This window comes from Meleagris gallopavo, chromosome 2, assembly GCF_905368555.1.
Source record: "Meleagris gallopavo chromosome 2, MGAL_WU_HG_1.1, whole genome shotgun sequence".
In the NCBI taxonomy this organism is placed as follows: domain Eukaryota; kingdom Metazoa; phylum Chordata; class Aves; order Galliformes; family Phasianidae; genus Meleagris; species Meleagris gallopavo.
The window spans coordinates 62,550,126-62,577,557 of record NC_139405.1 but is presented as its reverse complement, the minus strand read 5'-3'; the positions used below and the strand labels follow the sequence as shown (position 1 = coordinate 62,577,557).

Below are 27,432 nucleotides of genomic sequence, written 5' to 3'. Positions count from 1 at the left end.
CAGTAGTGTCAGGCCTCGTTGTGTGAATCACTAGTGCAGAATGGAAATCTGCAGCCCAGGAAAACAAGAGAATATTGTTACAAAACTCTCAGCAATCCTCATTTGGGAATGCATGCGTATGCTATATGTAAAAAGAATTTCCACTTTGAAATTCAAAGTAGCCTTGAATACCATGGCATCTCCTGAGAGCAGATCATGCCTCAGCTGATAAAAGATCATCTGAGGACAAGCTATAATTTCTGGGCTCCTTGATAGGATTTGAAATGGTAATTAATTGTACTTTACTGGTTACTTGCCTGGATGTGCATGCGGACTTCTTATCTGGGCTGAAAGCTTGAGTAATAACATTCCTAGAACAACAGGATTGAACAAAATGCACTTGAAGAACTGTTATTGTAGTTCTTTGTGTGCTGCTATGTGCAGTCCACTCAAGGGCACTTCTGTTTACCTTCTGTAATCACTAATGAACAGTCAACCAGAACATATTGCTGAAGTATCTATGGGTCTGAGAGCTTTTCTTTTGCATGGGTTTGTTTGTGTGTGTCATCATGACAGTCCGGGTTTTAAATAAGTCTTTTTCTTTTACTACAGCAGATACTGTCCTGCTGGCTGCAGAGACATCGCAGGTGACATTTCTGGGAATATAGAAGAAGGATACAGAGATGTAAGTACCCAATATAAAGAGAGGAAATTAATAAAACCAGAAAAGACAATCCATTGCTCCGTTACATAGCACAGTTTGGTTTCAGTTTTTGCTGCTCAGCTTTTGTAAATAGTTCTTCCCAGCTGTGTTACATTCTACTATCAGTATATTAGTATGTTATCAGTGTACATTAAGCATATACTGAAAGACTTTTCAAACAGACTAATCAATTGTGTGAGAACAAAGTCCACTGATTGTCAAACTAACACACTAACTCCAGGTTTCTGCCTTTTGGAGCTATAGGGTTTTTCCTTCTTGAGGCAGCATTCTTTGGTGTCCTAAATACTCCTATGAATTTACCTTATGCTTGTTTAAAATCCATGTGCATTTCTTTTCTGATGTTATCTCTCAGAGGAATAAAATGCATTTCCATTATTTGAAGGTTTTCTTTAAGATTCAGCCTTCAGTATTGCAGGAACATGCTCTAAGATGAAATTAAATTTATACATTGTCCAATCACATCCCACCGATAACTAAAAAACATTTTGGATCAGTTTTTATTAACTGTTCACTCCTTAAAGCAAAGCTGCCTGAGTGGTTACATTTATCCCCAGTTCCTATCACACACTGCTCTGCCTCTGAAATCTTGACATCTTTCAGAGTGGAGTTAAGATTAATCCTACCACTGAAGTAAAACCCCACCATATCACAAATAAAGCAGTTGCTGAGTCTCCAGAAAGCCCATGCATAACCTGTTCATCCAGTTACTCAAGCATACCATCCCATTCAGGAGAATGGGAGAGCTGAAAAAACAAAGAAATGCCATATTGCATTCTAATTAGCTGGAGTTATTCCTGCTGCCCAGGGTGACTGGGAAAGAAAAGCAGCACATGACATGACCTCATGCAGATGTTATCTAGGCGGAGGAGTTTTTGAAGGAAATCCTCCCTCCGCCATTAACATAGATTCAGCTTTTCTGATGAGAAAGACCTCCAAGACTCCCTGGAGCCCTACTATTCCAGTGTCCCAACACACCAGCCCTCCCTGGAAGGGGCAGGCAGACAGCCCTTCTTGCCAGGTGCTAGAAGTGCCCAAACTGGCTTCATGTGAATGACACACTGCCACATTTCCCAATGCATGCCATGCCTCAAATCTAAGGCACTATGCAGTAACAGGTAGATCTGACTGCAGGTAAGTCCGCAAAAGCCATTATTGTTTTCTCTTTGCAAAGAAGAGTGGTTGCTTTGCCTTTGACTTTGTTTTCCTGAAGTGGGCCAAATATTTATGAGGTCAAAACTTCACCACATTTTCCTAGAAGCAGATGATTACATTCTTCATTTGAGAAAAGCTTGACTTTTGGAACCATGTATTTTTTTCAAAGATAAATGTTTGTTCTTTTTAAGTCTCTCCCTATTGCTCTCATTCCTTTGCAGGACTTTATGAGCTCTTAACACTTCCACAGCTGTAGCACTATCACTTTGTCAGATTTGCCCTCTCAATTTGGGGTTTTGATGGCTTCTACTTTTCAGACCTCACTGCTGTGCAAGTCGGCGATACATGCAGGTGTTATTGCAGATGAACTGGGCGGTCAGATCAGTGTCACCCAGCAGAAGGGCATCAGCCGCTATGAAGGCGTTGTCGCCAATGGTATCTCCTCACATGAGTGAGTATTTCTGGGGCACAGGGAGTTGGGAAGGAACTTAACTTACCCACCACTGGCTCTGGGAGCAGTCCCAGACCCCAGTGTACTGGCCAGGTCATCAAATGGAGGGGAGATGCTGCACCAATGCTTTCTGGGGAAAGAGATGTCAGCTGCTGGTTTTGAGGGCTCGAGGGTTTGTCTTTATGGCTTTATTAACATGGTGTTGGCAGAGATTGTAGGAAAATGTTTCAAGTGTATGTGGCTTTATAAAGTTTAGGGCTGTATCTTCTCTCTCTTTTCTTCCTTTCCTTCCAAAATACATTTGCAAATTAGTTTTTTAGCAAATAAGTGAAGCTATGATGTTCTGTAACAAACATCTTTAATAGATGTACTAATAAGTCACACTAAATTCATGTTAAAGTGGAAAAAAAGAACAACCTAAGAATAATAAATAGAAAGTGCCATTGAGCCATGGGGGATTTAATGAATACCTTCTTAAACATTGTGCTTTTGACATGTTCGGAATTTTTCTCTTTTAGAATATTTATAGCAAGGGTGTTATATTTACCACTTATCTTCTGACTTATAATTGCACTGTTGTTGAAGTAGAAATAAATCCTCTAATCTCTATCCAGTACAGTAAGCCCTTCCAGCAACTGCCTCTGTCATCTCTGTTGGTTCGTATTTTGAATTTTTAAATGTTATCTGGGTTTTGCAATAAGCATTTTTTCTTATGGGAAGGAAAATCTCCTCAGCCCCATAGACTACAAGAGCCAAGGGAATATGACTTTTCATTTTTTTCCTATTTCCCCTATGTTTGCTCCACATCCTCCCAACAATTTAACAATCATTGTTTTGTTTGTTTAAAAAAAAAAAAAAAAAAAGATCAAGAAGAAATCCTACAGAACCGTATCAGCCATTCTGTAAATACTTGGCTTCTCCCTTCTCTCAGTGAAGCAAAAAAAGCAGACCAATTATGAAATCACTATGAAACATGCTGGTACTGAAATCAAAGCTAATTTTAAGCTATCTGTATATGCATCTCACTCCTGCATGTGATAAGCAAATTATGTAATCAAATGTTTAATTTTTAAGCCTTGTTCCCAGTGACCTTGGCCACATTCACTTTGTGAACCCAACAGAAGACATGGGCATTCATTCTGTCTATTGCTGTGCTTAACCTTAGGTGCAGGTGGAAAGTCTTTGTATACTGGTACTGTGGTTAGCTGAATACAAAGTGAGTAGCATGTAGACAACTAGCAGAGGGCATCTAAAACCTTAGTGTTTTCTATTTTCCTTAAGTATGTTGCTTCACAGCTAAAATAAATGGAAAAATGATACGATCTTGTATCAAGGAAAGCAGGACTGAGGGCTCAGCTCAGCAGTGAGTCTTTCCATAACACAAGCAATATAAATTATTTCCATCACACATGCCAGCTTTATGAAATCCTAAGAAATTAAATGTTTTGTGCCTTAATTACAGAGGTTGTAGAACCATTTACATATATTTGTGTATGTGTGATCCTTGAGAATCCCAGGAGTAACTCAGATATTAGCACATAAAATGGTATAATGAAAGACAGCTGGGATTCCCACTTGTATTTTTTCACAATACAAGAGTTAGTGAGCAACGAATGAAGCATAGAAGACAGCAAATGTAGATGTGCTGGGGAAAAACACTGTTTGCATAATTAACCCATGAACTTCACTGCCACACATCCTTTTATTGTTGCTACTCAAAATGAGTTATCCACCTCACATGAGTAATGAAGTGCCTGCAGAGATGAAAACAACTGTAACATCGAGTGATAGAACTCCCACTGACTCAAACAAGAGCCAAGATGTGTACTCCTGTGCTGAAACAGGCCTCCTGGCTTGGATTCATCCCAGTTAGTGTGAGGCTCCACAGAGAGCACCCCAGTGAGGAGTGCTGTCACCTCCTGCACGCTGGGGTAGACAGAGGTACTCCTCAAGGACAGTGCTCTCCCAAAGGAATGGGTTTGCCCTGAGGGATCAACCTATGCTTTCTGCAGATCATACAGAGGGACAAAGCTACATGGGCTCCTAGCATGTCAGATGCCTACAGGTGAGATGCGTGATTTGTAGAAATGCTGGAGGGTGAGAACAGCGATTCTTGGAATGCTTCTGCTGCCCCTGGTGGCTGGGACAGTCCCAGGAGCAGATGAAACACTGCTGTGACCTCATTGTACCAAGGGAGATAAACTGGGGATGCAGGGAGATCATTTTATCTCAAAACATGGAAATGTGTTCCTGGAAGCAGATGGCCTATTTACTATGAAAAATGAAAAAGTGCATATCATGCTTTAAAAAACTTTTTTTTAATATGTATTCTCAAAGCTGCCCAGCTTCCCTGTCTTTGGGACACCTCCGCATGGCAATACATTCCTTTGAATGTTTTTTCCTTGCAAGCACCAGCAAGGAAAAACAAGTGCAAGGATAGCAGTGTTGTACAAGCTTTCTGTCCTGCCTTAAATGAAAGCTTACTCAAGTTTTTAAAAATCTCTTTTATAGCGGATTTCAGTATTAAAGATTTAAATTATTTAGTGACTTGAGCTGAAACTGACCTCGTCAAAGCTGCTGCTTGTGTGCACCGAGCTGTTAAATATCTGTGTTATAAAGTACCAGCAGAGCTATGAATCGTTTTACTTGCCAGCCCTTAAGATCTGACCTTGGCCTCCCTGATTCCATTTTCCAACGAGCTTGTTATGCTCAGTTATCTATGAGATTTCCAACTCTCATGCCCCATGTGCAGACCTGAACCCACAAATGATATAATGAATATCAAGTGGCAGGATTTATTGAGCATTTCTGCTACCCAAGGACAAATATATGGGGTTTAACTTTGTAATGTAAGCTGCCTGTGGAGGCCTGTAACTGTACATCTGCACGTGAAGTCATTTGCCTGTGAAAATGGATGAGCCTGAGTGCCTGTGAACTATGAATATGAGATTTGGGTTAACCTGTGCTGCTTATAAAAAGCTTCCTTGGGACAGATGCTGGAATAAAGGATTTGAGGTTTACATAAGCTTATAATGTGAAGCAGCATTCTTTTTTTTTTTTTTTTCTCAGAGGCACCAGCACAGGTCTGCCATACAGTCCTGACAGTGGTGCTGCTGGCTAAGCAGGAAAACGAAGAGCATGGGATGATGCCATCCCTTAAAGGACAAAGTAAAATCTGTATGACAAATGCCACCTGTCACATTATGAAACTGATGAATTGCCACTTACTGAATTAGTTTGTCTTCTTCAGTGACTTGCAGAATTATAGCAGAAATATTTCAGCCTGATTTTATAGCTTTACAGGTATTAGGAGTGCTAACTTCCTCCCTTTGGTTGCTAAAATTGCAGTCTTGTAGTTTGAAAGGGAGCTCAGTGACTTTTTTTATTACAGAGGGAAGCACATAAATACATATTCGAGAAATGCTTCTGTTTTGAGTAGGTTTTACTGATCACAGTCAGTTTTTCTTTTCTTCTCTTGAACTGGATTGTTTTGTGTTCTCTAAGAAAGCAAAAATGGTTTTGGCTGCTGTTCTGAGCTGGCTGGAAGCAAGCAGAACACATCTGATGGCCCATGAGGATCGCCTGGGGGAGGATGTGGGAGGGAGGAGCTGAATTTCTCATCCTAGTGACTCCACTGCCTACGTGCCCAAATAGATCTGTTCCCTCCCAGTGCTCTCCTCTATCCCAAAGGGCCTCTTTTGCCTGCAGGCATTGGCTTTCCCTCAGTAACAAAAAGAAGCAGTGTTCTTAATGACCTTGACACCAGACCGCTTTCCACTTCCTGGTTTGCAGCACTTAAAAACCATATGGCTGTGTACACCGCTGTCAGGCTGTAGGCTGTTTGACTCTATAGGTAACCTCTGAGGAAATGATAGAATTATTTGAGTTGGAAGGGACCCTGAAAGGCCATCTAGTCCAGCTGCCCCACAATGAACAGGGACATCTACAGCTAGATCAGGCTGCTCAGAACCTTAGCCGGCCTGGCCTCAAATGTCTCAGTGGACGGGACACCTACCACCTCCCTGGGCAACCTGAAGTGTTCCTGGCTGGCAGCAAAGGGCAGCCTAATGGAGCTGGCTCAGTGCTGGAGTACTTCACTCAGTCACACTGGCCAAGAGCTTTCAGAAGGGCACCTGATACATGAGGCCACACGGAGCTGTACAGAAAGGGCCAGATGTTCAGGAAATCTGAATTTCATGTTGAAACCCAAGCTTTTATTTTTATTGTGAAGACAACTAAAGGAATCATTTTGGGATTGCAGTGAGAATCAGAAGGGAAAGTGGCTCCATGGGGAGGCTGAGAGCAGTTTTCCATGATGTAGTCATTGGGTGATGTTCTGTGTTGTGCAGAGTTGTGGAGGGTGGCCCAAGAAATGGCTTTTCTCCAGAAGTGAAGTAGCCCATGGTGCAGGGAAGAATAGGGAAACCATAGATGTGTTAACAGAACAAAAAGAAGAACTCCTACGAAGAGCTGTTGAATGCGGCTATAACAGAACCAAGCTGTTAATCTGAATGTAATCTGTTTAATCTGAGCCAGATTAAAGCAATGGGCAGTTTTCATTGCCTGACTGAGGCAAAAGGAATGGCTGGAGCTAATATGCATTAGTCATAGTCAGGCATAACTCTTTCACTGGTCCTAAGGCAATTTTCTTACCCCAGTGTGAATTTACACCAGTGTAGATTTACACCAATAGAAATTCACAGATTTCAATAAAGTTTAATTTAATTTAACTCTAATTTAAACTGATGTCAGAAGAGAACCCGGCCTCATGCTAGAGCAGTGCTTTCCTGGCTTCTTCAGCGTGCTTTGATTGTGCTGGTCTGAGGATCAGGGGGTGGAAGATTTTGCAGCAGTGATTAAGCTCCTGTGCAGAGGAATGAAGCAAAAGTGCGCAGAAAGAGTAACAGGGGTGGGGAGATGGGCAATCATCTCATATCATAGAGCAGAGAAAATGCTGAAAGCTGCTAGAACAGCGCTGAATTCTGTCACAGCATGGGATGCACGAGAGTGCTCTGAGGGGGGTAGATAGTCAAGAGCACTGCCAACCTGACCAGAGATACTTTGCTGGATGAAAGGTTATTCTGTATAGCGCCAAAGCCACCCATTTCTTATCATTCCTATGGCTGTTTCCTCAAAGAGTGAATTATCTTTTTTTCTTACAGTGGTTCGCTGTCAGATAAGCGGTTTATGTTTACTTCAAATGGTAAGAATAATGGCCTTATTTTTACCTTTTTATTTAAGTATTTCCTCAAAAGTTTTGGAAAGTAATCAGAAGAATGCTAGGCTGTGTCTAGAAAAGGTATTTTAAGACAGTTATTTTTTTTAAAACTGGCAGGTTGAATAAAAAATAGAAGTGAGGTGAAATGAGCTGGAAAAAAAAAAAAACAGGAATAAGTCATCTGCACATAGATGAGAAAAAGGAATAGCATTCTGATATTACAGTTCTGGTGCTAGCATATGAAAAATGGCAATCAGATAGTTCCATTTTTATGTACTTTAGGTGGCAGAAAATGAAAGCAGTTTTTCTTCAGACACTTATTAGTTCCATCTTCATTATACAAGAACTAAAACATACAGAGGGATGGAAATATATTTACATTGAACTTACACAGAACTAGCTTTTGTTTATGACTTTCAAAGATTCAAAATGTCTTTAATCTGTCGAGCTGTTAATTTGCATAAAACATAGAAAAGCAGGGGGAAAAGTTCGTGCTCATTCATTTGAATTATATTTCAGTCATCTTAGATAAAATCATTTACTATTCCAGTGAAAACTTCAGAACATGTATAGGCCTTTGTAATTGTCAGGAAATTATTTTTAACTCATTGAAACCATATTGCACTGGCCTGTTCTCTCTGAAGAACCTTGATGTGCAGATATTTTGTGGGTTCTTTGGAGGATTTTGTAATGCTTACCTGAAGCTATTACCTTCATGATATCACCTCTTGGCAGCAGTATCAAGGAGCTTCATTAATGAGGAACTTTCCTAGCCCTAATTGCAGGTGAAAAACATGAAATATTTACAGTAAAGCGTTCCTTTCAGTAAAGTGCCTTCATTTTAGAAGTGTTTCGTACAGCAAAATTAGTTAATGCCAAACTCTAAACATAAATATTATGATTCAGAAGGAGAAAAATGAAATATCAGAAGTCTTCACATAAACAAAACAATACTGGAGAGATTAAAAACCAAAATGGCAAGGAAAAAATAACAGATTCAGTAGTCAGAAAGTGTGTATGTAGGAGCCAACTGGTAAAGGAGAGGGACTGCAACATTCTGATACTGGATTATCCACTATAAATTGACTGGCAAACACTAATGGATAGCATCAGGTTAGCATCAAATTAGGCAATGTCTGACTTGGCTGTTGTGAATGGTCTTCATATGTTGTCTGCCTAATATGAAAATAGACTGTTAAAATGCAAAATAACTGCTTATTCCTGTCTGTGTTGGGACTCCTAGGCTGCAATAGATCTCTCAGTCTGGAAGAGGGATTCCTCTCCAAGAGCCAGATCACTGCATCTTCCTACTGGGAGGAGACCAACGAATTTGGACAGCTGTTCCAGTGGTCTCCTGACAAGGCTTGGCTTCAAGTCCTGGGACTGGCTTGGGCCTCTAACCACAGCAGTAGTCGTGAATGGTTGGAGATAGACTTGGGAGAGAAGAAGAGAATAACAGGTAGATCACTCTGATTATTAGCAACTGGGTTTTCCACTGGAGAAAGAAACTAAACATGGTTGAAAATTTAATAATGCACTAATTAAATCTTTGTTTCATTCAATGTAAGTAAATATTCTGTATTGAGAAATTTTGTTTTCATATATTTTCAGACTGTGGATATGGACCATAATATTAAAAAGCAATTACCATTTCTGGAGTCATTAACTTAGGCTCTGATTGAAGATCCTTGAAATTTACAGCTTAATGCTGATTTCTATTCTTGACCCAACCTTTAAACTCGGTGGCCACTGAATTCCATACATGGTTTGAAAAATAAATTAAGGCTTCAAACATAAAGGTCTTTGAATTGGTTGCGCTGTGTGTTTGCATTTGAAAATCTGCATTGAAAAGGAAACCTAACATGAAAATATATTCTGCATTTCATTCAAAGGGATCAAAACCACTGGTTCTGGACCCACTATGCAGAATTTTAATTTCTATGTAAAGACATTTATATTGAACTACAGAAATAACAACTCGAAATGGAGAACTTACAGAGGAATTCTAAGCAATGAAGAAAAGGTAAGAGAAAGTGGGAGTGGAAGCAAAGCACAGAGAAAAAAATCTTTGCGCTGCCTTGACACTTAAGGACAGACTTTCACTGACAAGAAAGATTAGGAGCTTCAGACTTGTCCAGACTTGGGTCGTCTTCACCAGCGTAATTTACAGCTGTGGTGTAGATAGCAAGCTTGTTGAAGCAAAGGAGATATCCAGGGCTTTCTGAAGTTGTGAGATATACATACAGAGGCTTGTGCATGTGCATATACTATTTGTATTAAAAAGGGTGATTAAAGCTGTACAAGAGGCTATTTGGAGAAGTATACTCAGCTAAATATCAGTGCTACTTATCTATGTTTGCAGATTGAGCTCCTCTTTGGACAGTGTTCTAGGGACTGCACCACTTCCAACATCACACTGGCGTGACTCTTCTGACAGCCCAAGTCTGTTAGAAATCAATGTACCTGCACTAAAACTAAATGCTCTTAAACAAACAAAAGAAATCCCACAACTGTCCACATAACAGCTGTCATAGACTCTGAATGAATTCAGCAACGATCTGATAAAAGCAGTGCAGTCTCCTCCTGCAGGCAAAGGGTGTGCTGCACAAGTGCATGTGCTAATATTCTTCTGGGAAAAACTCCTGTTTCCTTTGAAACAAAAATACAGAAGCCTTTCTGCTCCCACAGCGTTCTTAGTCAGATCATCTTCACTAATCCTTTATGAGGGAGCTTGGTAACGCTCTACCTGATGCTCAGTCTTGACTATGGTTTTAAAAACTTGTTAGACTTGCGGAAAGATTTCCTTCTAGCTATTATTTCCATTTCCTCAGCTTGTACAGAAAGGAATTTCACTGCACAGTGTTAATTGCTTTAAGATTTTTTAGGGGATGTTGGCCCAAGAAGTAAAAAATTAGTCTCATAACAGGTGAATTTTGTGAAGGCTAGCCACTTAAAATCTTTTGGTTTGCAGTTTTCCACAGATATTTGTTATTTACAAATAATCCTATGAAAATATTATTAGATATAATCTGTTTCAACCAAAAAACATGACAAAACTTGTCCTATCTGAACTCTGTATAGCCTGGTGTCTTATCTCAGATATGCTGAACTCACTTTCTTATCTGATTGGGCTCATACATTCTCCTAGGCCACACTGAAGCATCTCCAAGAACTAGTATTGCAAGGATTACTTGTTCTGTACACAGGTTGAACTGATCCGGGGAAAGAAGTACAGAACAAAGGACATACAGCTACAGGGTTAATGGTATTGATTTTTTAGTCTTGATACAGAAAGATGACGATTTTCTGAAATACTTGGGAATATTTCACTTTAAATAAATAGGTATTCCCTGATGCACAAGTAAGGGCTCTGCAGCACTATTAAATAAAAAATGTTGCGTTATACCAGCATACATTAACTAGAAATCACAGAGAATGGAAACAGAACAAAAATCTTTCCTCTCTAAGCTAACAGTGAAAGGGGGTTGTCTACCAGAATTAAAAAGACTGATTCTTTTCAGAGCTCCCATTTTCAAAAATCTTGTGGCTATATCCCAGATGATTGATACATTAGCTTTAGGATAATAAAAATATTTGAAGTTGGAAGTCAAGAGCATTTTTGAGAAGCAGATTTTTGAAACACAGCAGATAACACACTTACATTTTGTTGCAGGTATTCCAAGGCAACTCCGACTCTGGTGACATAGTACGTAATAATTTCATTCCCCCAATCGTGGCCCGTTATGTGCGAATTATTCCTCAGTCTTGGAACCAACGGATAGCATTGAAGCTTGAGCTGATTGGTTGTCGAATAATGCAAGGTATGGGGTAAACTGCTTCCAAGACACAGTGCTCCAAAGGAGTGCTGTGTTACCACAGAATAACTCATTCCCTGCTCTTTTTTGCAGTGAATAGTTCATTTACACATTCAATGTGGCAAAAAACAAGCCAGAGCACAGAAACCTCCCTTGGAAAAGAAGACAGAACTGTTACAGAGCCCATCCCATCAGAAGAAACCAATTTAGGTAACACTAATCACTGATTTTTTTCTATGATACATCATGTCTTCACCTCAGCCTGGGTAAACTTTCTCACAAATCAAAACTTTTGTTTTCCCTTCAGACATTTTTAAAGGTTAACTACAGAAAGAGGAGGGAGGAGCTTATGTTCTTTTTGTCTTGAGGCACAGAAAGAAACTGAAAGCCTTAATTTTTCTTGATGTGTGCAATACCAGGCTTTCTCTTCCCTCACATATTGGTTATTTGCCATGCTTTGTAGGCTCAACGGACCGCCCCAAGCATCAGTAGCATTTTTGGAGGAGCTCTTGTCTTCCTCACCCTCTCCCTTTATTTTCTAACTTTTGTTATACGTGGAGCAGTGGTCTTACAAAAATGTTACCTGCTCTCTAAGCAGCCACAACTCCTCTCAGAGCAGATCCCCAGCACTAAGCAATATACTGTAGTGCACGATTGTGTAATGAAACGTTTTTTTTTTCATAATGCTTACGTTCATGGGGGTTCAGGCAACATTAATTCTCATACTTCTCCCTCAGTGCCTTAATTTGCAATCTTCATCCTTTAAGTAGAAGTAAATTCTTAGATGTTAAAAAAGTGAACAAATAAAATTTGTAGTATATACTGGCTGACTGGTGGATCCATAGCCAGGCAGGAATTATGGACCCACCATACCAAACACTGCTACCTGTTGGGTAGCTGATAGTTGTAGCCCTGTCTCTATGAACAAAGTATTTCTAAGAAGTGATCATTACTAAAAAAAATAAAAAATAAAAAATAAAAAAAAAAAATCTGAAACTGCATTGCTCTTGCCAAGAGCAAACTCTGTTCATGTGCAGTGGTATGGGTAAATTGTATCCATCTTCACTGAAAATGAAATATTTTGAAACTTTATCTGCTAAATTGTAAATATCCCATGGACATGTGCGCTACCTTACTCTCAAAGTGTCTGCAGGAATACTGAAATACATGCTCCTGACACAAAAGCCACCTCATGGCTAATTTCCAAATCCCTGTTCTAAATCATTTTTAACACAGGCAAAACGTTTTTCCCTATCTCAAGTCTTGGAAATCTTTGAATTATTTTGACTGAAATGTTTCAGCCAGATCAGCAGGAGCCAGATATTCAGCATGGAAAATTGCAGCTTCATTTAGCAGCTTTAAAAGTAACTGAAAACAGCATTGCTGTAAGTGGCTTTTTATAAAAAGTTATCTGGTATGTAATAAGAAAACTGCTCAGTGTAAGGATGCTTACAGATATTGTGCCAAGTGTCTGCCTAGAGACCGAGAGTTCAATGTATTTCTCAACACCGTTCCACTCGTGTACATGGCAGGCAGCTACGTATGGCTGAGGAGCAGTTCTGCTGCTCTAGAGTTTTACATTTACATGCTCCCCCACGAGGAGTGTTCCTGCAAGATTATCTGTAGGAATAGATATCCATCTTCAGAGTAATCTGCCTTTTTAACTTTTATCCATTTATTTTTTCCATGCAGGATTAAAGCTTACAGCTATAATTGTCCCAGTCCTCATAGTGCTGTGTCTGTTCCTGTTCTCTGGAATTTGTATCTGTGCAGCCCTACGAAAGTAAGATACTGTCTTTTGTCATGGGAGATATTTGTGGCGTCCTAGCTGGCACAATCAAATATGCGCTCTCTTTCCAGAGAAACCAGGAAACTGGAAATAGATTATCTTTTTTTAAGTCTTCCTTCCAAATAGAACTCATGCTGCTGTAAATTGTCTTTTTTAATCATCCCCTAGTTAGAGGAAAACAAGGATGAAGCAGGTTCAGAACTACACACACCAATTTACAGTCCAATGCAACCAGCTGCTCTGTTCAGCCTACACATACCCACAAATGTGAAAATGTAATGCAGTTGAAGATGGAACAGTTTGCACACCAAAGCTGAGCAAAAATTCAGGGAAGGAAACATTTGAGCTATCTGAAGCATTTTATTTCATTTTCCTCCTCTTGTTCTTTCTGCTTCCTCATCACGTAAGGCAATTAAAGGCGTGGGCCAAAGTCACAGCTGATCTATAAGAAGTGGTACATACACATACATTGTTAAGCAGATAAAACTAAGCCACTCTATTTCACAAGTCAGAACTGGAAGAAGCATTGCTAACATTGGGTCGAAGTAGGTGTCCATTCCTGTGAACTTGCCCTTGAATGTAGAACAGGAAAATGCATCTATCAACATCCAGGGATTTGGAAGCATAAACAAAGCTCTGGTGATCTTGTTTCATCATGAGCAGTACTTGACTCTAACCTGGATTTCCAGTAAAATCCATAAATGTTCAGAAGAACAGACCCAAAACATTACCTAGAGTGACATATAACAACATGCACACATCAAGTCCATGAAGGAATTCCTTCAGACAGAAGGAATTTGCACAGCGGCACTCAGAACATGCACACAGATGGGGAAACAACCAAGTGTGGAAATATGGGTTTGTGTGCCTTACAATCTGATAAATGCATCCTCCAGGAACTAAAAGAGAACAGTTGTTTTCAGCTGCTAAACACACAGACTCTCTGCTGAAATGAAGGAGTGAAGAAGATGAAATGCTATGAGAGCAGAAGTTTATAAACGCTTTCCTCTCCTCACAGGCAAGAAGCCAAAGGACTTTCTTATGGATTATCCAATGCTCAGAAATCAGGTTAGTGAAGAATGGTGGGCTTTGTCTTATCCTGTCCTGTCACCTTGGCCAATGGGAAGGATTTCATGCACTATGGTGAGATGCTTCTGAAAGAGCAGCCATGTTTCCTCATTCAAATTCGCTATTTCATACAAGGGAAATGGCAAATGATAGTCCCACTTGTGTCATCCCAGAACAGTGCCCAGAGAAACAAAGTAATTTGGTTTCTATGACAGAAAGGCAATTAGCAAAAGATCTATTACACAGAATTCATAAATGATCATGTAAGAGTGCTCCCAGATGCCTTTCTTTTCCTTCCCTCCTCCAAAACACCTATTTTGCAGAAAATTGCTACTTTCCCTTTTTTTCCCCCACAGCAGAGGGGATTGCCATTCTCCAAGACAGCAAGTGCTAACTATTTTTTTATGGCATCAGTGTTTCCATTTTGCTGCCCTCCCTAATTGAGACTGTATTAATGAAGCCTAACAAAACTGAATTGTACTTCACATTTAAAATCAGAATAGAGGATTGTTTTGAGGCCTCCGCTGCAGAAGATGCCTGCAAACCCTGGTGCAATAACATACCTTGTTGTGCTTAATTATGCTTTCTAGAGCAGCCTCCTCTCAGCCTGGAAGGTGGAGCTCAGCTGCTTTTTCCTGGCTTGCTAACTCTGCAGAGGAATATCCTTCTGAAACTCAGCTTTCCATTAAAAAGAAATCACTAAGTAATTCACATCTCTTGCAACAGCTCAGCTCCAAAATTTCATCCCTCAGCAGGTGCTGGCATCAGGGAAAGGAACTTTGTTACCCATTTCAGCTCACCCTCATTAGAAAACTAATTTGTACTTAACATCATATTTGCTAATATGATTTTTCAAGGTCACATCAAAATCCTTTCTCATTTGCTAATGAGGACAAATCCCATGAAATTGGAGATAGCCTCTTATCCACTCCGTTCATTTGTAGTGTATGCTTCACAAATTAAGCTTCTAAACACTGTGAACCCTCAATAAGTTTGCAAATGACACCAAGTTTGGAAGAAGTGTCGGCCTGCTTTAAAGTAGGAAGGCCCTACAGGGGGATCTGGACAGGCTGGATTGGTGGGTCAGGGCCACCAATTGCATAAGCTTCTACAAGACCCGGGGAGGTGGTGGAGTCACTGTCCCTGGAGGTGTTCAAGAAACGTGCAGATATGACATTTAGGGGCATGGTGGGGTTAGACTGTGTGATCTTAGTAGACTTTTCCATCCTTAATGACTCTGAATCTAACCAGGTTTGGGACTTAGCAAGCTGGGAGTTGAACCCACCTTTCAACAGACCACATGTTACAGGTGCCGGACAAGGAACACACACTGGATTTTCTCTCTTCTGTCTCACAGTGATGTTGTGAGAACAAATAAGTGCAGGTGCTGAGATACCAAGGACATGGAAGCTATACTCAGCTACTGAAAGAAAAATTTAAAAAAAGAAATTGCAAACATTATTATTGCTACATAGGTGCTGGCAAAATTTGTTGCTGACTTAAAGCTTATATTTTACCGATAGGCCTTAAGATATAACTTAAGTCATTTTTGCCAAGAAAGACAAAGAAGAAAACCCTCTCTTTGGCTTAGTTTCTACATGGAGAATCTCAGAGGCTCTTTATTTTTATGGGTTTTATTGGTTTTTTGTTTTTTTGTTTTTTTTAAACAGCCTGTTTTAATCTTGTTTTGTAAGTAGTTAAGTGTATTGACAGCAATCAGTACACTAAAAGTTTAACATTCTGATAAGCCTTCTAATTTTAATTATTTAACTTTCTGACATCATCTATTCTTATTTCTTTATCGTAGGTTGTTGGAAACAGATCAAGCAGCCCTTCACCAGACATCAGTCAACTGAATTTACCATTAGCTATAATAATGAGAAGGAGACACCACAAAAACTAGATCTAGTCACAAGCGACATGGCAGGTAACAATTGCTCCCTCTCTGATGCACTCATTTTATTCTGTGCAGAAAGTAGTTAGCAGGAGGAAGGACAGGCCAGCAATATTAGAAGCTCCAACTCTCGTGAAAGCTCAGGCCCAAGGACAGATTTATCTGTGTTCATCCCAGACGTACTGGGGGAACAAAAACACTAGATGAACTTTCATTTTTTTTTATATGTTGGGTTTTTTTTTTTTTTTTTCCCTGGATTTATTTGGCAAGATTTTTTCCTTGCTCTGAACTAGTTACAATTGAAGGTAAGCACGGAATGCACTCAGGCAAGGGATGCAGTGCAAGAATTCAGAACAGACTGCCCTGCCCAGGGAAGTGGTAGAGTCACTGTCCCTGGAGGTGTTTAAGGAAAGGGTAGATGTAGCAGTAGTTAAGGACATGGCTTAGTGGGCAATATTGGTGGTAGGTGGACAGTGGGACTAGATTTCTTAAAAATCTTTTCCAACCTTAATGATTCTGTGATTCTTCTATAATTCTATGCCTAAGGTATTGCTGACACATTTTTATATTTCTATTTTAATTCAAATGTCTCTGACACTGGAACAAAATATGATGTTCCTTGCTGCTGATCAAATAGAAAAATTGCTTGTTCAGTTTGTGGTTGGATTTCATACCAGCTGGAAGTCATGCTGAGATCTGTGTACAGTATTCCTGGTGCCTCAGACTGTCTTGGAGATGAGGTCTCCTGAAGAGACAAATGAGGGAAAAGAGAAAAAACACCTCAATGCATCTCTTTTGTGCTATCTTGGCTTTAGGTCACTGTCTGGAGAGAGCAAATCCCTGCATCAGTACTGCTTGTATTCCAAAGGGATGTTTTTTTAATTCATCCTCTTAGTGCATCTTATCCCTGCCTGGTTTTCTCTGTCTGGAAAGGCCAGACAGAGCAGCTATTTTATGAGATCAGTGATCAGCAACCTTCCAGAAAAATTGATTTGCCCTTCCCAGGCTTCAAACCTTAGAAATTCCTAAAGATTTATCCAATACATTTGTTAGAGAAATACACTTTAAAAGTCTGTCAGAGATGGTTTCAGTGCTTTACAGAAACTTAAAATATAAATATGCAGTTTTATTTCAGCCAGTATAGGTCCCTTACCACTGTGGTTACCCAGCTACCCTGGCTGTGTTGCAGGGGCCTCTGTTCTGTCCATCCTCTCCTCCTGCAGCGTATGAGAATTTATACCTCTCGTCCCGGCCCAAGAGCTCCCAAAGTTTGCATTTCACCTGCAGTCTCCTTAGAAATCAGAAACACGAAATGAAAACTGGGATTGCAGCCAAGAAATGTGCAGCAAATGACATTACATAATTAAATTGTGGTGGGCATGCAACTTGCATATAGGTTACCATACTACCTGAAATTCTTCCCCTTTGAATTCCTCGCTACTTGCTGGTTCTCACGGCAGCCCCCAGAGCAAGTGGAGAGACTTCTTTCTGAGCAAGTGAGATTCCTCCGTGTAGCAACAGCAGTGCTGGTGAGAGCTGCATCACTTATGACATATCATAACACCTTCACCCTGCTTGCTACATTTGGGAAGTAGCCAGGAACTGCCAGAAAGATTCACAGGACATATGGGATTGAATTCCAAGCTCATGTCAGATGAACTACAAAGCTAAAACAGAATCTGAGCTAACTTCTTCAAGCCTGTGCCAGAATACAGTATTTTATCAGTGTCATTTACTAGAGTTGTTCAGGTCATCATGTAAGCAATTTTCACAAGTACCAAAGTAAAAAAGTTAAAATGCCGACTTTCAGCATGGTAATTTTCTGAAATTTTTGAAAACCCCATTAGTTCAGATTGCTTTCTAATACAGCAACCTGGCATCCTCTCTGACTAGAACTGCAAATATCCACTTTGTGAGGCTGTGTCCCCTGGATCGTACCTCGTGCTCCTGCTGGGGTCATTTCTCCCTTCCCAATTCAGCTCCTGCCTCCTCCTCCATGGGGTGAACTGTTCTCCAGCAGCACTACTCCTGCTGCTCGCCTTATGGCTCGTCCCCCTCACGCACACGCTTCAGTTGGAAGCTGACTTCACACATCTCACACTTCCCTTGACTCTCTTGGCTGCCTTTCCGCCTAACTTTATCCTCCTGTCAGTCAGCCACTGAGATTCCTTTTAAATAGAGCCGGCACTTGGGCTCGTTAAGAATCCTTCAGGCATCTTAATTATTGCAAAAGTGGAACATTTGTTTTGAGAACTTTTTTCCTTTGTGGAACTTCATTTGAAGTCCCCTCTCGGGTTTATTGCTTATATTTTGTTGTCCTCCCTCTTTTTGTTTTCATAGGGTTTTGGGGTATTCTCCAGAAATGATGTTAATGTATTTGGGTATGTAGGCGGGTAAAGGCAGGAAGGGAGGGAGGAAAGATGTGACAGATTGAAGCTCCTCTGCAGAGCAGCTCTGCCGAGCTCTGCAGCACCTGGGCAATGAAGGAGGATATGGAATTGGAGATAGGGCAGTGGTTCCTGACATCCCTGATAATCACAGGTTTGCTATAATAAGCAAATCATTTTCCGCCACTTACTACATAAAATAATGTGGCTACATGTTGAGCAGTTGTACTTCCTTTTAGATTATCAGCAGCCTCTCATGATCGGAACTGGGACAGTAACACGGAAAGGATCTACTTTCAGACCCATGGACACAGAAGAAGAGGGAAGAAGAGGGAGTGCAGAGTTTGAAAACCACTACCACTGCCCACACAGAGCCAACCGGCATGAGTACGCTCTGCCCCTGACCAGCCAGGAGCCTGAATATGCCACCCCCATCATCGAGCGGCACGTCACCAGAGAAAATAACTTTCCCTCTGAAAATGGCTACAACATACCTGTAATCTCCTCACAGAAACATTCCCTTTCTGCCGGCAGTTTCTCTGGCTCATGCAAGACTGATACCAGAAACGGAGACTATCAGACACCCCAGAGCGTAATAAACTACGACAAACCTAAAGCCAATGGTATTCTGACCTCTGTGAGCTATAGTACGGACTACCAGAAACCTCAGGCGAACGCGCTAGGGAGTGAGGGTTACTCAACACCCAGAGACTGCCTGAACCCAATAAGCCAGACAGCAATGACAGCTCTCTTGTGATGCGCTAAGCAAGAGAGACGTGGTGCACAGGAATGTCGCTGCGCAGCTTCCAAAGTGAAAACAGAGTTTTAAAGGATTCTGCTGCAGAAGGCAGAAGGCAAACAAACCCTGTGTACATAATATTGCAGTCTTGCTGGGTTCTGACATCTGAAGAAAGCATATGCTGTTTATCACTGTTTATATCAAAAGAGATGTTATCAGTGAAGACTGTATATCTTATTTCTGTAACTGATCTCAGTGCTCCGTTTGCAACGTGTGCAATTTGTACATAGCTTTTATTTAAGGAGAGTTTCTTAAGTTTCCTTTTCACCTGTGGAATTGAAAGGACAAACAAAGCCCAACAAACCAGCTTCTGCAGAAATAGCTCTCTCTCTATTCCACCTCTGTTGTACTGCAGCTGTAAATTGTGTATCTTACAGCTGATGTGGTTCAGTTCCTTTCCTCTGAAAACTGAAGATCATCATTATAGTTCCTCTTGGGAGGGCAGAGGTAAAACTGCCTGAAGCGTGAAGTGCACAAGAGAAGGCAGCCGAGCATTTAAATACCACGTTCCATCTCACCTGCCCAGCTGCCTTTCAGCAGCAATCTGTAGATGCTTGAATTTGATCTAGTGTATGAGCTGAGCCTAACTTGCTATTCATATCAAGTACAGGTAGAAAAGATGCAACAAGCTTTGGATTCAAGCCATAGCGATCACCTTGCAGACACATCCGCAATAGAAACATGCCAATCTGCTTTTTCATTGTGTGTGGAACTGTAATGTGAATTTACAGCTAAGAATTGAATCCTGTTCAGGCCCTACCTGATGCTATTAATGCTAAACTGTAAGGAAATTTGTTCCTTGACACAAAGCAGCTCTTCATTGCTCCAGTGGGTATTTTTCTGTCTGACTAAATATTTCAAATGGAAATACTACACTGAATTTGTAAAACTGAAAGACAACATGGGTATGGTTCAGTGTTGCGTTTAAGTGCAAGACAGTGGATTGGCACAGTTGTGTTCAAATAGTTTTTCTTTTGCAGCAGATGTTACTCAATTCTTGTTTTGGACAAACTTGAAAAAGCTTGGGGTTGGCTGCAATGCACAGCTGTTGGCTCCTCTTTCAGCAAAGGTGTCATTGAAGCCACACAGCTTCAGGTTGGGACTGCAACCCTCCTTTGCCCTGCTACCTGCAGCACTTGGAGCCTTACCTTGAATTCGAATGTGTGTCTCAGAATATCAAAAAGTTATCTTCTTCCAAGAGAGAAGAATGGTGCTACATTTAAGGCACAAGGTTGGGAAATTAGCCTGGTAAAATGTGAGCTCTTGGAAAGTCAGTATTTCAAGGCCTTGTGTGTGTTTCCTTGTGTGTAAGCTGGGGATCATTTGCAAAGGACGCAGCAAAGATTTCTTGTTTGTTCACAAAGTGCTTTAAGAGTACAGAACAGCTGTAGTTATACTAGGTACAAATATTGCTAACTCGAGCCATATCTGACCATAAGAACAGCTTAGTGGGTTCTTCGTATTTGCTTGTTTTGTGGCCTCAGTGGTGCAGTTCTGTCATGCCGATGCACAGTGCATGCAACTTCCGTGCAAAGAAGAAAGAGTTGAGCTAACCTTGTAGTCCTCCCGCGTTTGCTGTCAATACAGTTTCTGTGAATTGTATAAAACACCTCAGGTTCTGAAGCGAAGCAGCAGCAGCCTGTTTGTTAGACCGAGCTGGGTGGTGTTGTTTACCTTCTGTTGTTTACATGTCTATGTAAATAAAGAACATTGGTATTTGTAAATCAGTCACACAGGCCTGGTACTTAACTTGGTGACTTTATCATCGCTGCACACCCACTCTTGTCACATATCCTGCAGAGTGAGAAGTAACTGTTCCTTATTCCGTGCAAAAGTGTCAGTTCCACGGCTGCAATTTACACTCTCTGTATGGCTGGCTAAAAAAAGCTTATCCCAGTGCCCCACTTAGCCTGGCTTCTGTGTCCGTAATCTCTAGAGAAGAAACGCCCACGAACAAACTTCTGCGCCCAGCTCTGCTGCTGGATGCACATAATTGAGGGGAGGATGAGGCTACCCCCCTGGTGAGACTGAATCCAATACTCCACCCACACAGCTAATTAGCTTGACTTGTCACTTTGCAAACAAGCGGAGCTCAGTAATCAGAGCTATTCCCCACAAAGATAATGCAGCACGGCAACAGCAGCAGGCAGCTGATGACATGGCTTGTGTTATAACAACCTTTTGGCATGCCTCAGCCACACGCTTTTTGCAACTGCAGTGTCAAACTGTTCTTCATTGCACATGCCCATTTTTTGCTGCCATTCAAACCCATCTCAGAACAGCTATTTTAGCTGAAAAAGATGCTGGGTTTCAATTTGCAACTTGCCTTCATCCTCCGCTTCTCAAAAAGAACCCAAAAAACTGTTAAAAGATGGCTTGGAATCAATCCCCAGATGTCTTCATTATTTCTGAGTTACAGTGGTGGCTCTGTCATCACACACACTGCCAGCCACTGCACAGTGCTTCATGGCCCGAATCCGAGTGAATGCTGAGGGCAGCTGACACAAACAGCTTGGGACTTCTTCCCCTCAGCCTGGGGAACAAGGAGTTCTTAGCGACCTAGCAGCAGATATGCAGAGGAACTTCTAGTCTCTATAATAGTGTCTCCATCCTGATGGTAGCAGATACTAAGCCCTGATGGAGGAAGGAAAAGGGACGACTGATCTTCCCCCAGGTGCGGATTCATCCTCATACTTCTCAGAATGCTTTCTCACAGGCTGCTCTAGCTCATTAGCTTCAGTCTAATTTCCGTAGTGAAAACCAGTTGCAGGTGTAACACAGTCAGACTCAGCGAACATGGTGTATTCAAAAATCTTCCTTCTACAACAAAGATTCAAACAGGCTCTACTTCAAAACACTAACACTCTTATGAGGGCTGCATTTGCACTGGATCTCCCTCCAGTATGTCGTGAGATTATGGCAGGACAGAGCCTAACAGGAGACTGACCATCTGGTTAACACAGACTTTCAATAGAGATTCAGTATCAAGCTTCTTCCCTGAGCTGGCACTCCTAGTAGTCTGGAACAGTATAAACGCAGCAAAGTTCACAGAAGGTTGAATATTAACTGGTCACAGCCCTAAGGGTCCACCTGTTCCAGCTGCAGTTGAAGGCAAGCCTCTGACAGTGCTGTGAATGGGGTCACACTCTGTAAACTATGCACCTCTAACCAAATGAATTGTAGAATATACAGTGCCTGCCATTAAAAAAAAAAAAAAAAAAAAAAAAGGAAAAAACCAAAAACCCACAAAAAATCCTTTCCACCCACCACCAAAAGGGTTTCCCAAACACCACAACAAAAACACAAATGTTCATCACTTTTCATCTCCTTAGACTGAAAAAGACAGCAAATTCCCCAAAAGAGAAGAGATTTAGGTTAGGAGGAAATTCTTTACTTAAAGGCAGTGAGGCACTGGCACAGCTGCCCAGAGAAACTGTGGATGCCCCAAGGCCAGGTTGGAGGGGGCTGTGGGTGGCTGAGCTGGGGGCTGGCAGCCCTGCTAATAGTAGGGGGTGGGACTGGGTGGGCTTTAAGTTCTCTGCCAACCCAAACTGTTCTGAGATTCTACAATTAATACCCTTTGACCGTAAAACAGTAGCACTGCATTGCAGCAATGCCTTCAGAGCTGTGCATACAAAGTCACCACTAAGGTGGCTATTAAACAAAATGCAGTTATTTGTCTGTGCCTCAGCTTTTCCCAAAGCTAGGCATTTACTTTTATTTTTTTCTTTTGCCAAAGCCAATCATTTTTCTCCAGGCAATTCCAATTCAAGTAAGAAAAAGCAATTAGCTATGAACAGGAGTTTTGTGACCTCTATGAGACCACTGATTCATTTCTTAGAAGTCAGGCATTCTCTGAAAATAAACCTTGTAAAAATCTGTCAGTATTCTTTCATTCACTCTCTCCAAAACCAGGTTCAATTTGCTTAATGTGCATGTGTCCTAAGGGTTCCCTTTAGACGGCAATCAGTCTGGACTCTAGAAATGACAAGGTTATATTACTGCATTCATTTTTTCTTTATTATTTTCCATAATAGAAGTTCCATACAAGTCTCTTCTTTCCAATGTCAGTGATGATGTAAAGGTTGTACTGACCTCCAAACTCCCCCACAGTAGCAAAGCATGGGGTAAACAAGCAGAATTTATCTTTTCTTTTGAATCTCATCAGTGTTGTTGAACATGACATCTATACTGAAAATTATCCTGCCGTAGCTGTGTGGGGCTAACAAGACTAACAACATTATAAAGGAACAGCAGCAAAGCCTATGAATCATTGAAGACTAAGTTTCAAAGAATGAGTTTATTTAAAGGTACCACTTCTGCTCATCACTTAGGGAGTCCAAATAGAAACCTCTCCAGATAAAGTATTTCTAAACTAGGTAAAGACAAGAAGGAAGACATCCTTAGTTGGGAAAAACTCATGTTATAAAAGATAAGGAGGACGCCTAATATCTGTTGTTCTATGTTATCTCATTGTATAGTCGGGACACAAGAATTTGGAGGCTTTTTCACTCTAACTTCACCATATTTATTTAAGCTTGGCCTCACGTTATGCAGCTCTAAGGCCTGATAAACTTTTGCCATCTACTGTATGCAGAGGTTATTCATATGTCTTAAGTGGAGTCAAGCATCGTTTATTTTGACACAATTACAGAGCAGGCATGAAACATCTGTGAGATTATCATCCCATTTACTTTTATACAGTCATAGGTATCAGAAGGAGAAATCCAGGAAGGAGACAATTTGATAAATGTATAGCACAACATCATTTTTCAGCATAGCAAAATATAGAAGCCAGTACATGTGACACTACTGTAACAAAGGCTCTTGCATCCTGATCACCATCCGGAACTGAGCTCAGAAATCCATAATTTTGGGTAGACACAAATTTTTAACAGACATGATTTAAAAAGCTGCCTTAAAGATCCACATTATATCCTCACCTGAAGAGGAACAATAACTCTGAATATCCAACACTTCCTATCATGAATCTGAGCCAGTAAAAGGAGTGAGGAAACTTGCAAAATAACACAGTATTCAAAACTGCCATGTTCTATCAGTCAGATCAGGTAACAATAGACAATAACAGACTTCAAAAAATACACACACTGTTTACATGGTAGCAAAAAATTAATGCCAAAGTTTAGCCTTCAAAGAACACCCAAAATAAATTACACAAACAATATAGAAACAAACAGCAGTGGCCGAAGACTGACATACTTCAAGGAGCTTATCAGAAGCCTCCCGAAGAACTACATGAGGACTGACAGGGAGCAGAGATGATGGTGATACTGGCCATGAAGAAAGGGGAACACATACTGTAGAAAGATAGTAGGTTATGTTAGTTACTACTGAACTGTCAGTCTGAATGATTCGTTACCTTGAGCATGCAAGAGAAGCCATTGCCTTTACAAATGTATTTTACACATCTTAACTTCCATGGTCCAGGCAACTGTTTCATAGATGGACAAACTGAGAGAGACAGAAAAGTTGCCGTTTGACCAGAGTTGTTTCAACAAATCAAATCCATCTAAAAATGTAAAGGCCTTTGAGAAGTCACAAACCTGTGAAAAATTTCTGTCATGCAGGGAGAGAAGACATAGGTGATAAAGACTAAGACGTGTTAGCAGGCCTTACTTGAAGAGGCAGGTTTTCTTCACATCTATGGCTAAGCTTTTTATCCTTAAGTGACACCATCTGTTCTGACAGACAGTTTTATAAAATTTGAATAAGGTGACCTCGATAGAGGATTCTTGTGATGTGGAAGAATGAGAGTCATACGTGGAGTGAAAAGGTTGTGGACAGCTCATGTAATTTCTCTTCCATTGGGTACCTAAACGCATACAGCGCTGTCACAAAAGACAGAACCCATCCCTTTTGACACTCACAACACATAGCCACCCATGATTTCTGTAACAATGCTGCCATAACTTTTCTACTATCTTATAAATACTTGGCATATGGCATTCAGAAAAATGCCCTTTTAGAGTCTGTAGTTCACTTACACAGTTAACTTCTGACAGATAATAGCACAGTCACATCACTGTATGAGGATCAGCATCAAGGACACAAATGTTCTATGCAACAGAACATTCGGCTGATAAGGTCACTGATCACCTGGTTAATGACAACAGACACCATTTGGCGAACATCAGAAACAACAGCATGAGGAAAAAGAAGGTCAGTGTGTGAACTGATCTTCCTCTTTCCCTCTGACCAAAAGGCTTCAGAACAAAATGTTATGTTCATCAATTTTTTTTTTTTTTTTTTTTTTTTTTTTTGCAACTCTTCATCATCAAATCTCAACACAGTTGGACATGATAGGCAGCCTCAGTTCCAGCAAAAATGCCAGGAACATCACACGCCGGTTGTAGAGCACGATTGAAGGGCACTCGCAAAACATAAGCAGGGGAGTCTGCAAACCTACCCAGTAACTCATTTTGTGTTTTATCAGTGCTCTAGCCCATTCTTTCAGAAGCACTTAATCCCCCCATGGAGAGCAAAACTTGTACCATGAGCATGTAAGAGAACACTCATTTTTTAAAGTGACCGGCGGAGAAATAAAAGCATTCTTTGAGAAGTCATGATTCATGTGTGTGTGTGTTCATGTGTTCCTGTACGTATGCTGCACAGATACAGAGAACAATGTTTGGTATATGTTATTCCACCGGGAAAGCACTTGCTACAGGACACTAACTAGACTGAATGTTTGTTCTTTTAAGAGTAAACATGACTAGAAATAGCTTTAAAGAACAAACTTTTTCTATTTTTAAAGTTTTTTAAACACACACACACACACACACACACACACACACACACACACACACACAAAGCCAACAACAACAAAAAGAATCTGCAAACAGCAAAGAATAGGACCTTTCCCAGTCCAGTTAATGCCGAAGATTTGAAAGAAGCTGCTGCCCCCTTTTGGCTCTAAATACAAGTGCAAATATTGTGCACTAAAAATATTAGGATTCTGATTACAAATCGGATTCACCAAGAAATAGAAAAGTTTTGGATTTGTAAATAGCATAAAGCTGAGGTAGCACAATTTAAACTTGACTACTTAATAAGGTCACTAGAGACGACTACTTTAACTTACTGGAACACTAAAGCTACTAAGATAAAGAACGTATGAAACCTAATGAGCAGCCTGATACATAACACATCTCACAAGCCATCTTAGTATTCCTTGCTTTAATAGGAAAAAGATCAGGATATATTTTTTTCTCAAGAACAATACAATTTAATAACGAAACAACTTCATCATATACAACATTATAGCTTAATGGTTCTTGAGTAATATTCCCTTCGGGATACTACTGTGGAAGAAGTGACTCCCATGTCCTCCCATGTCCCAGCTTGTTTGCTCCAGAGATCTCGCCCTTGTCAGCCAGCACGCAGACCTACCTGAATTCAGAAACTTCAGAAAGCAAGCAGCTCGTGACCACCAGGTAGACCAGGAAGAACCCAGAATGAAGCCTGGCAGAACCCAAAACCTTCAACTGCCCCTTAGCAAAGCAAAGGTTAACAGCAGCACTCACCACAGATTGGTCCCAAAGGGAGTGAATTGCGACATCCCACTTCTTGTTGGAAGGAAAAGCATCCAGGGCAAACACATCTCCAGAAGTGTAAACCCAGTACAGAGGACAAGGAACTGCTCTGGTCCAGCAGCCTGAACATTAATGCTTCCATTCCCCTAAATAAATTAACAATAAATACTTGGACAATAACAAACACCATTAGATAAAATTATCATCATGTCATTCTGTTCTACTCCATTTTACAGAAACATTACTCATTCAGGCATTAAGACAGTTAATAGGAAAATTGGGATTTCATCAACAGGACTGTAGTAAACAATTTCATGAAAAAAAAAAAATTATGTGAAAAATTTACTCAAGTGAATCAAGTTTTCCATTACAAATGGAGATTTCGTGAAAAATATTCCTTGGACTTATTCAGACACCTGGCCTCAAAGCCCAGTTCGTGACCAGCACACCACAGGCATGGGCATCAAAAGCAGACATCAAGCTACTCCCGCAGCAGAGTACACAAGTAAGGCAAGGCTACTCTTAAGCACGTGAAACAATAACAGCCCTGCCTCGGGGCGAGAGGAGGGGGGGAGGAAGATATTTTTCCTTCAAACTTTTCCA

General features: G+C 40.7%; 1 protein-coding gene across 2 annotated transcripts in view; it reads left to right on the top strand.

The window, feature by feature from the left end:
• Positions 1 to 21,003, top strand: part of DCBLD1 (discoidin, CUB and LCCL domain containing 1) — a 46,802-nt gene extending 25,799 nt beyond the window's left edge. Inside the window, exons 5-15 of one of the 2 annotated variants that reach the window (XM_085217420.1) lie at positions 595 to 664; positions 2,173 to 2,306; positions 7,469 to 7,509; positions 8,768 to 8,983; positions 9,417 to 9,547; positions 11,198 to 11,345; positions 11,433 to 11,549; positions 13,032 to 13,122; positions 14,147 to 14,196; positions 16,004 to 16,123; positions 18,717 to 21,003. In XM_085217420.1, the coding sequence (XP_085073546.1) occupies positions 595 to 664; positions 2,173 to 2,306; positions 7,469 to 7,509; positions 8,768 to 8,983; positions 9,417 to 9,547; positions 11,198 to 11,345; positions 11,433 to 11,549; positions 13,032 to 13,122; positions 14,147 to 14,196; positions 16,004 to 16,123; positions 18,717 to 19,234 (1,636 nt within the window). In that variant the 3' untranslated portion in view covers positions 19,235 to 21,003. Of the gene's footprint in view, positions 1 to 591; positions 665 to 2,172; positions 2,307 to 7,468; positions 7,510 to 8,767; positions 8,984 to 9,416; positions 9,548 to 11,197; positions 11,346 to 11,432; positions 11,550 to 13,031; positions 13,123 to 14,146; positions 14,197 to 16,003; positions 16,124 to 18,716 lie in introns of both variants that reach the window. The other variant, XM_085217419.1, reaches the window with a different exon arrangement.
• Positions 21,004 to 27,432: the final 6,429 nt, after the last annotated feature.